The sequence below is a fragment of the Labrus bergylta genome, chromosome 11, assembly GCF_963930695.1.
Source record: "Labrus bergylta chromosome 11, fLabBer1.1, whole genome shotgun sequence".
NCBI lineage: Eukaryota > Metazoa > Chordata > Actinopteri > Labriformes > Labridae > Labrus > Labrus bergylta.
This window is the reverse complement of record NC_089205.1, coordinates 20,310,447-20,321,367: the sequence shown is the minus strand read 5'-3', so window position 1 is coordinate 20,321,367 and position 10,921 is coordinate 20,310,447. Positions and strand designations below refer to the sequence as shown.

Here is a 10,921-nt window from a genome sequence, read left to right as displayed (position 1 = left end):
GAGGAACTACAGAGCTGAGTGATAAGTATCTGCGGGTTCATCCGTAACAAATACTCTTACAAATCAAGCTGTCATTTGGACCTTTAAAGAAATAAGACAATGTATAGCTGTCATGTCCAGCTCAGTGTCTTAGGTTGATGTTATTTCTATCTTGTATTATTTCCTGTTTTGGGTCACTAACTTCTCCTCTCATTTCAGATCCTTCGCTTCCTGCCCTTATATGTTTCCCACCTGTGTGATTGTCTGCCCCGCCCTGATTGTTCCCAGCTGCATCTTGTTGTCTTCCCCCTCACCCTAGTATTTAGTCTGTAGCTTCCCTTCCTTCTGCGCCAGTTCGTCTTTGACCCCTGTGAGAAGCGTTCAAGCCTTTTGTTTCCTCATTGATCATTTTTTTTTGGATTCTGTCTGCTTAAAGAGTAAAGACTGTTTTTTTTCTCCCCAACCCAAGACTGCGTTGTGAGTCGTGCTTTTGGGTTCAGTTACCTGTGGTGTTGTTACAATAGCAGCATTAAAGCTTCTGTGAAAAGTGTTTGACTGGTTATGAACTGGACTGAAATTTATACTCAAAGGCAGCATGACCTACAAAGGCCTCTTTATGACCTACAAAGGCAAACTAGACCATAAGCGTCCAGATGGATCATTTATAGAAAGACATTTTTAATGCTTAGAACCATTACCGCGGGGTAAGTGTCAAACAAAGTTAGTTACAGCACATCGCAGGAAGAGACTTTCTTTACTTTTTCCACAACAATAATTCACAGAGAGTGATACAATTGGCAGTTTTCAAATACAGCAAAATGGGACTTTCCTTTAAAAAAAAAAATTACAAATGTAAGGGGCAAGAGCAGAGTTACAAGGTTCGGTTTTATCCACGGGGGGGGGGCGCTACAATCGACACAAACTTAATGTTTCTTAAATTGTTTCTTTTTTTTATAATTCAGTAGAACAATGAAAACAAATGATAAGAGCTAAATCATCCTACTTACAAAGTAAACACAGTGCCCAACTTACACAAGAGCCGTCACTTTCCTTGTTATAGTGTACACTAACCTGTTTATTAAAGGCGCAAGTTGGTGAATGAGTTTATATTCATGCAGATTAAACAGTCCATCACTCTTAGATGTTGTTGTTGAAGATGTTTATTCGGTCTGCAAGTTTACACAGTCTATTTTCAGCCGTCTTTCAAAGGTCAAATTCCTAGTAAAGCTAAGATTAGCTCACCAGAGTTTCAAATCATGAATTGTATTCTTTTATTTTAAATATCTAAGGTTAAAAAGTGTGAGCACTGTGTTCAAAGTCCTTTTGCACACTGCTCTCTACTACAAACAGAAGATTAACGTTTTTGACAGCTGAAGCAGTGCGTTCACACTGTGCTCAGGACCATGTTTGTTACCAAGTGAGCCATGCAGTGTCATTACAGCAAGAGTCCCACGGCTAGAGAGACAGCCAGGCTATCAGACATGCTATTACTGAAAATGTGGCGAAATGTTTTGCTCTCCCAAGCCTTCAGTATACAGTGTTGGTAGTAATGGGTGTTTAGGCTGGGAACATAGAACAGGCACAGGAAAACACAGGCTACTGAGTGTTTCAATGTGGGGGGACAAAGCTCCCTTCAAATCACATCACCTCTCAGTTTGGAATTCAGAGTGAGGGTTGGACGTTTGTCTGAAATGGGATGAATGGAAGAGAAACATGAAAGAAGAATTGCAAAAGAAGGCAGAAGGTTGGAGTGATGCAGAGTGACAGAAAAAAAAGAGAGAGGCAATAGAAGAATTCATTATTTTGTGGGCGAGTCTGTTGACAGCTGATAAGACAGTTCAATAGCAGCGGCGATGCACATCACACTCACAAGTGTTTGTGTGCGTGCGCGTGGTGCTCTTCTTATGGGAATTTTGTGAGCCTGGAATTGGGGAAGGGAAATTGAAGGGGTGAATTTAATTTAAAAATAGATAGAAAAAAGGAAATACAGACAAAGAAAACAAAAAGATGAGAGAGGTGCAGAAGCATACTGATGTATGTAACAAAAAAAAGGAGATCAAATTAGGTGTACACTCAGCAAAGAAGAAAATCCTTTACTGGAAAATCCACTAATTTGTACAATTAGATTTCCTTAATGGGACAGATGCATGCTGGTCTATGTATGCTATAGCAGCTTAAGGTCTGATTTTATCATCAAGTGTTGCAGTAGAGATCTAGTCCTGCCATAACACAAGCAGGAAACGCCATTAGCCGCTCTGACTCTGATGTTGATTGGGTTGTCAGAAGAGCTAGTGAAGCGGGATGTAAAGAAATGCAGGTCAGAGCTGGAGACAAATACAATTTGCTTTCTGTGCTTTACACTTGTCATAGTGATTACATCTGGGACATGAAAAGAAGTAGAATTACATCTAATCAGTTCTGAGGCTGGAGGGAATGGGAATAAATCCAGCATGTTCAGCTGAGAAACAACAGGGCCCAATGGGCTTGTTAAAGGGTTCTGGAGTATTTCATCCGTATCTCTCTGTAACGACCTGTTTTAAAGTGACTGCCATAATGTCACGCTTCCCGTTGCATTATTTGTCTGCTTTTTACACACTTGAGACCAAATGAAGTGTCGGTTGGGAGGATTTTTTTGAATGGAAGTCAGTCCATAAGCCACACTTGGGGAGGGGATTGGTAGAGGTGCAGAAGGTAAATTTAACTTTGTCCTTATCTGACTTCACACCTGGAAGCATGTGCAGCGACACAGAGCTCCATCTGAAACAGAATGGCTCCACCTGGGAATGCCTGAATCAGCAAAAATCAGTGACTGTGTGTGCTGACTTAGTGAAAGTCAGGCCAGGTTCATAATATTCAACATGTGGCAGTGTTACAGGGTGTTTTGATTTTGATATACTTATCACTGAGGCGGATATAACTTGTAGTTTGTGCCTCCTGTGCGAATAAAACATCCATAAAGATAAACCGTGCTAGTTTCCATTAAATATCGTCATCTGGTTTATGTTTTTTAATTCTGTTTTCCTTACATGTCACGTTGACTTGTTTTTCGTTGAAGAAACCAAGTTTTATTGTACCTCAACAAAAGCTGATTCAGCCACAAGATCAATTACTTCAAAGTGGTAAACTGTTGTACAAAGGATACAGTTTTGCAAACCAGCACATGCAAATATCAGTCGCAGAACTGACAATTTGGCTGGGGAGGCGGTGGCTCAGTGATAGAGTCTGTCGTCTCTAAACCAAAAGGTCGAGGGTTTGATCCCCAGCTCCTGCGGCCACATGTCCGATGAGTCCTTGGGCAAGACACTTAACCCCAAGTTACTCCCAATGCTTCGGCAGCGGCAATGATAAATATTTATCACCAACTGTTTTACCCCTTTACCAGACTGACATTGAACTGCCCTTGAACTGTTGGTTGGACACAGAATAAGCACATCGCCCGCAGTCCGCAGTCGAATCAGCAATCTCCAATTATTTGCCGGTTGGAAAACTACGGGTAACAGGAAATGTTGGCGCTCACTTTTAAAACAATCCTGCTAGCTGATTGGGCTTAGACATACTGACCGATTTATCTGTTGCAAATCCTGTAACACGTTTTTATTCTGGATAATTTGGGTGGGAATATTTTGACTGAGCTTCTGCTAGCACATTCTTATCCTTCCCAATATGTCTGATAAATATATTTTTACCGGAGGCCAAAAGTAAGAAAACAGCCATAACGTCAGCCAACTCAGTCAGTCGACAGTGATACTTTTCTCTTACGTTTGTCTACATTTGAAACCGAAGCTTCTGGTCATACCAGACCAAATAAGGTTGTTGTGAAAAAACCTTGAAGCAAGTTGTCTAAACTGCTCGGGTGTCTGACCTTTTATCTGGACTGTGTGCATTCCTGCTCTTAAGGCCCTGCCTACAGTGAAGGAGACTTTTCCTCTACCCGTAACCCGCCAATCAGGTATTTTGTCTTTTGCATTTTTGCCCGTTGACAGTGAATTCAACTGAAACTACGCTTATCTGTCTTCTGAGAAATCTACGTAAGCACTCACATTGCCTTACAAACGTCTCTCTATGCTCATGTTTTCTTTCCTTCTTTTTGTCATATACTAAAAGAAATCACTGTTACTCCTACATAAAAGACAATTAAGTAAAAACAACGCAGTAAGAAATAAGCACAAACATTACTTTAAAGTGACGAGAAAACGTGAGTGAATATCTGTTGGTCCCAGAAAAATACCTGGACATCATTTATTCACCTCTTTATATGTATCAGTCTGTATTTACTACTATGTGCAACACAGCAACACACAAATAGAATTATTTGTATTTAAAAAGGTTATGAAAGCATTAATATCACAATGCAGCTTCTCTGGTAAGTTGAGGTACGCTGACCTCCCAAATGTCAGTGCGAAATACATTCAAATCAATCTTAAAGTGTGCGTGCAGCCGTGCCCAATGCTTCATTGTCCCTGCAGCCTCTGGGGCAGAAAATGGAGGTCAGAGCCAAACAGGAAAGAGTCCTTGGCAGGGAATGAAGTGGCAGGTGCACTGAGCATTTCTTAAACTCAGCTAAGCCTGTACTGAATCTTTAAATACTACATCCATGCTTTTTTTTCCATTTCACTCTTCAAGGTTATAAGATTAGACATATTCAGCTGATGCTCTGCGAATCTGTCAAACTTGCTCATCAGCTGGGTTTCAGGAATGAGTTTGCTCGATACAAATGGCTGCAGAGTCCTTTGTTAACTTAAAGTCTTTGCCTCTGTGCCTCTGAGCTGCACACTTTGTACGTTGGCACAGAACACAAAGGATAAATCACGATGTGCACACTCCATCACTCTCTGTGTTTTGGCAGATGCACACTGTTAGTTATCTGGAACTGATTATGTAACTATACAGTGAAGTGGGTTGTCATGCTGCAAGTTTTCCAACACAGCAATAGCCTGCTGAAACATGCTATTTACAGCAATTTAAATGCCCGCTACTGTTGTGCAAATAAATAAATAAACCTGATTGGGGTTAAGCGTTCACCCTTTTAGACATAATTTCTCGACCATATTCTCTCTCACACATTTACATGCAAAATAATTGGGATTTATTTGACTATTGCTTCCATGTAATGTTGTTTTCTATCTAACTAACAGTTGTGCAGAAAATAATGCTTGTAATCACATATTTTACAGGTGCAATTACACAGATGAAAAACCATGGTTGAATTCTCGTTAATAGCTCAATATCTGGGAATGGTAATTTTTAGATTTATATTCAAGCTTACACTCAATAAGTCTAGAATAACATTTTATTTTCTTCAAGATATTGTCCAATGCATTGCAAGTTACCTAACACACACTCATAAAGCATTTGCTTTTTTATTGATAAAACTGAAATACCACACGATGCATGTTCATGTGATGAATAGAGGTGAATTCATTCTCATAGTTTTTTGTATTTTCTTCTTTAATGCTCATTTTGTTGGTTGTGATTGTTGTTGATAGGAATAGTATCTGTTTGGTTTACATATTCTGAGATCTGTAATTTCCAGAGAGACTTCCTGGGAAGAACTATGTCACACACACACACACACACACACACACACACACACACACACACACACACACACACACACACACATACACTAAAGCTGGTAACAACAGCTTTTTAATTGGAGTTTTTAAGGAGGAACTAGGGAATTTTACATTTCAGAGTTTAGAGCTGATTTCCTACGGGATTCCTTGAAACAAGTGCTTAATTATGTTGCACTTAATTGGAATTAATGATTTGACATCCCACCTCCCATTCTCTTTTGTAAGTACCAATTTACACATCCTTACTATATCAATTTCAGTCTAAATCAAAACTACAGGACTTTCTTTTAAAAGAAGGATTATGAAGCCCGATGATATTTGAAATGTTGACTCAAACTAACTTCCAGCTAATCGAAAAGCAGGCAAAGGGGTGGAGATGAGGCGGGCCAAAAGAATATCTAAGTTAAAATTCTAGCTCGCATATTACAGAAGATGAAAGCAACAATGTATTAAACCAACAGTTTAAGGTCAGTTACAGATTTTACCCAATACGCCTCCTGGCAAGCAGCTACAATGTGCCCATCTGTCAGTCTAATAAGCCACACCCCTTATTATGCCAAATTAAGCATAACTCTGAGCTTTAATACAATAAAAGACAAATTACTTATACTCCCCGAACATTTTGTTGTGTGGAAAATAAGCTTTAGCGACCAAAACCTTTACCAAGCTGTTAACATGTTTATTTATTTTGTAAAAATTGGCTTTTTTTTAATGGACCCTGATGGGAATTCCTTGGTTTTTGGATTTAGACTCAATTAGAAACTCTAGGAACTGCAGTCTGCAATCACTGATTTGAATATAGGGCCAATTTATAACTAATGTTATCTCAAGACACAAAACAAAAAGAACAGGGCTATGCCATATTTATATTATTTACAGAGACCAGACATAAATTCACCATTCACTACACATCAATCAGGCAACACTTTTGCACTTCCACATTGGCTTCATATTTCAACATCCAAGGTTAAAATTTGGTCTTTCATCCCTATTTTAATACATACCGATGTGTAGCAGTATATGCTGCCCTATATTATATACTGCATATGTTGCTTTTTTGACAGGATTTAGGACATAACATGCCTACATGCACCAAACTACACTTTAGCCAATGTGCTTTTTTGGACATAACTGGACATCTACCAGGTTCATGGTTAGTATTTATTCTCTGTCTTTTTAACAACATCTATTAGATTCTTGGCTTACTCCTCCTGCCACAATTCTTATGATATTTGGCATCATCGCATAATTAACTTAACCTTTGTGTCTCTCTTTCCGCAGCTGATCCCTTCACTACTTCACTATTCTCCACCATCCTCCCTCTGTCTGCTGCCCCTGCCAGTCTCTGTCCTTGGCTCTGCCCAACACGTCTGTCTCAGCGGTTTAGGAGACACTAAATGACCATCTTGATGTAGAAAACAATGATTCATTGTTTTGTGTGCTTGTGTCTTGCCAAAATATCTCCCATTTCTGTCTTAATGAATGACTCCTTACAATTTGTCTTTGACAGCCAGTGTTGAGGAATATTTAAAGCAAAATATGAATGACTATGAATGCTCTGACCATCTCCTGTATAAATGATAACAGATGGCTTCCTCTTACTCCGTCCAAATGAAACATCAAAACGGCTATTACTACACCCTTTTGGCTGTCTTAATACGCCCATTATAGTGGCCTAAAAAGGCTAAAGACTTTCACATTTAAAACGGACGTTTAAAATGCATTTCTTACACAAGGGTGGCAAATAAGAGAAATCATGATTTTTAAATTGTCTTAACTCTCGGTAAACACTCCCCAAATAGACAAAAAATTTGAATATTCCTTCCTTTAGCCATATTCCACCCGTGCATGCAGGTCAGATCTGATCAGGGTCTAGTGGGAGGAGGGAGGAACACAGAGCATGTTTGGAGTCGGGAAGCAGCTCGGTGGTTTTGTGCTGTGCGCACCTCCCCTCTCCACAGCGCGGAGAGCCTCCTCTCGCCTGCTTGCGATTCCAGCTCTTCGTGCCAGAGCCTGCAGCTGTCTCCGCCGCGTCCCACTGCCGCTGTTGTGGGAAATCGTAGGCACTGCACGACGAACCGACGGCGGACTCCGGTCCCCTTGAAGTGTCAGCGCAAACCCCAAGGATATCGCAACTTTTAAAACAATTTCCGATACTGTTTGGAGACTGAATGAAGACACCTGACAGCTCGTTACGCCCCAATCTTTGACACTGTGGAGGCTACAGGAATGTGGAATACAAGTCACTCTCAGTGGTGAGTGTTGTAATACGTTAATTATTGCTGTGTGTGAGTCTGTGTGCATGTGTGAATCACTCAAGTGTGTGTTGCACTGTGCGTGGGCGTTCCGCAAAATTAAGTTTGGAGCAGAAATTTCGAGTCTGTGCATGACTGGTTTTAAATACAACCATGCACAGAACTTACCTGTTATTTTCTGTAAAAAAAACAAACAAACCCAAAAACCTGCATTCAAGCACCAATTTTGTGTGTGTCAATCCCTTTCATGCAGTAAAAGGACCTGTCTCCACTCCTGACACCATGACCACAGACCTGAACTTGACCTCCCTGCTGAACGTAACTGATCTGCACAACCACACAAGAGGATGTTCCCTCACCAAGACCGGTTTCCAGTTCTACTACCTGCCCACGGTCTACATCATGGTCTTCATCACGGGGCTGGTGGGCAACAGCCTGGCCATCTGGATGTTTGTGTGCCACATGAGACCGTGGAGCAGCATCTCCGTCTACATGTTCAACCTGGCGCTCGCCGACTTCTGCTACGTGCTGTCGCTGCCCTTCCTTATCTTCTATTACTTTAACAAAACCGACTGGATATTTGGTGACATTCTATGCAGACTGCAGCGTTTCATATTCCACGTGAACCTCTACGGGAGTATTTTGTTTCTGACCTGCATCAGTGTGCATAGGTACACCGGGGTGGTGCATCCGCTTAAGTCTCTGGGTCGACTGAAGAAAAAAAATGCAGTTATTACCAGTGCGTTGGTGTGGCTGTTGGTTATTATAGCCATCTCCCCCATTCTTTATTATTCCAGGACCGGCTTGAAGCGTAATGCAACCACTTGTTATGACACCACAACTGAGGACGAGCTACCAGGTTATTTCATCTACAGCATGACTTTGACTGTTTTTGGCTTCTGCATCCCTTTTATTATCATATTCTGTTGTTACTGTATGATCGTGAAAGCGTTAATCTACAATGACATGAACAACGCCCCCCTACGACAGAAATCCATCCACCTTGTCATCATCGTGCTCGCTGTCTTTGCCGTTTCGTACCTGCCCTTCCATGTGATGAAGAACCTGAACATGCGGGCACGGCTTTACTTCCAGGGCCCGGACATGTGTGACTTTAACAACCGCGTGTATGCCACCTACCAGGTGACACGGGGGTTAGCCAGCCTCAATGCCTGCGTGGATCCTATTCTTTACTTCCTGGCTGGAGATACATTCAGGAGGAAGTTGTCACGGGCGACGAAAAAGCCCTCCAAGAAGGGGGACCACGTCCTGCAGTCGAAGAGCGAGGAGACGGCTTTGAACAGCCTGGCTGAGTATGTGGAGAACGGAGAACGCCGGCTGTGACAAAAGTCATGGGTGTGGAGCTCTGTTAGCTTTAGAAAAAGCATGATGGACTTTGTATTGAATAAATAAACGAATGCACTGTGGGTCTGAAGGCTGTGTGTCAAACAGGATGGACGATGGTTTTATTGAACTGTAGGATAAATACTCCATATTTAACCCCGTATTGTCCATCGCTTGCTTGCAGCCTGTAGATGTTGATAAGATATTGTGCTCTGTTGTCCCGTACATGCATTGTACTTGTATATGTCAGAGCAATCACTTGTCATTCTTACTGAGTAGAAAGGGTTGCTTCACTTTGGACACATTATGAGCAGGAAAGCTGGAGGAAATGGGCTTTAATCTCCTGCTCATGAATTTATCCTGGGAAAATAGATGCGAGAACAGATCAAACCTTCTCCAACCAGCGAGCTGAAGTTTAATCAATAGCTATTAAGCAGGTAAGAGCCTGTGCTAAAGGAAGTGTACCTGGGATTGCTCTTAGGAGGATAAATTAAATGCACTGAACTGATTGCTGCATGGATGTGCCGTGCAGTCAATGTAATGCACTATGAACGGGGACTGCAGAGGGCCACCCATCAATCCTCATTTCTTCCTCTATCTTTAACCGACTGGGGGCTATGAGGTTGAGGACTGTGGTGGCTCTGTTACCACAATCTTTCTCTGCTTTAGTTAACCTGTTGTGAACAGAAAAAAAAAAGAGAAGATAATACTTACAGTATTTTTGTGTAAATTAAACTATGATGAATGTTTTTTTAGGTGTTATACAGGATGCTGTGACGTGCCAGATTTGCTTGTGTTGTAAACTTGATTTGTCCTAGTCAGTATCACTAATCCAGACCATTAGTGCATGAGTCTAGTATCAAAAACCCACCAGTGACAACCGGACTAACCACAGCTGATTCTAACTACTTGTATATTTCTTTGCAACATAATTGATAAATAACAGACACATTCACTCAAATCACCTGCTAAGCGACTCCACCATTATGTTGAAGACTTGTCTGTATGAGATACCTCAAAGTAAATTCTGCACTGTGTCCGTGTTCTGGCAGATAATCATTTCTCTTTTGTACCATGTCGTCATCACTCTGGAGAATTCATGGTGGAGCTCTCTCTGTATATATTTTACCCTGGACTGTGTGTGTAAATGTTTGATGTCAGTACTAAAGCCTTTGTAAATCTGTAAAGTGGTCCGCTATTGTCAAGAAAAGGAAGTGAATCCCCTGTAGCCTTCAGGATATATGGGGCCACATGTATCTTTGTCAATAAATTTTTGTATTTAAAACATGCCAGACAATGTAATACGACTCATATAATTCTTCTAAGATCTTTGGTTATTTTGAAAGTACTCAAAAGCTCAAATCTACTATTACCTTCTACTATATAATTTAAGGTTGTCTACACAATAGTCCTGAGAAGTATTACTAACTTGGTAATCTGAGGGAAGTATTGTTGTTGGTTTGAATTTCTGAAGACATTCCTGTTATTGGCTTTGAATTGGCTGTGGTTACTGATTACAAAAATGACCCAAGTTATGCAAACCTTCCTGGCAAAACAGTCACACACAGTTTACAACAAGCATTAACATCCTTTATTGAGGGCCGCCAGTGTATGAATGTAGGACCCTATAATGGTCGGTATGTGGCCCATTTGTTACACTATTTATGTAAGCAAGTGTTAAGAATGGGCAGGGGGAGTTACGTTTTATTGCAGAGACAGGAAAGAGGATTCAGGGAGAGAGAGAGAGAGAGAGAGAGAGAGAGAGAG

At 41.0% G+C, this 10,921-nt stretch overlaps 1 protein-coding gene across 1 annotated transcript; it reads left to right on the top strand.

Moving 5' to 3' along the window:
- Window positions 1-7,164: 7,164 nt before the first annotated feature.
- p2ry1 (purinergic receptor P2Y1) lies at window positions 7,165-10,443 on the top strand. The gene is made up of 2 exons (XM_065960514.1): window positions 7,165-7,810; window positions 8,064-10,443. Exon 2 carries the CDS (start codon window positions 8,093-8,095, stop codon window positions 9,152-9,154), a length of 1,062 nt encoding a protein of 353 aa, XP_065816586.1. The 5' UTR covers window positions 7,165-7,810; window positions 8,064-8,092; the 3' UTR covers window positions 9,155-10,443.
- Window positions 10,444-10,921: the final 478 nt, after the last annotated feature.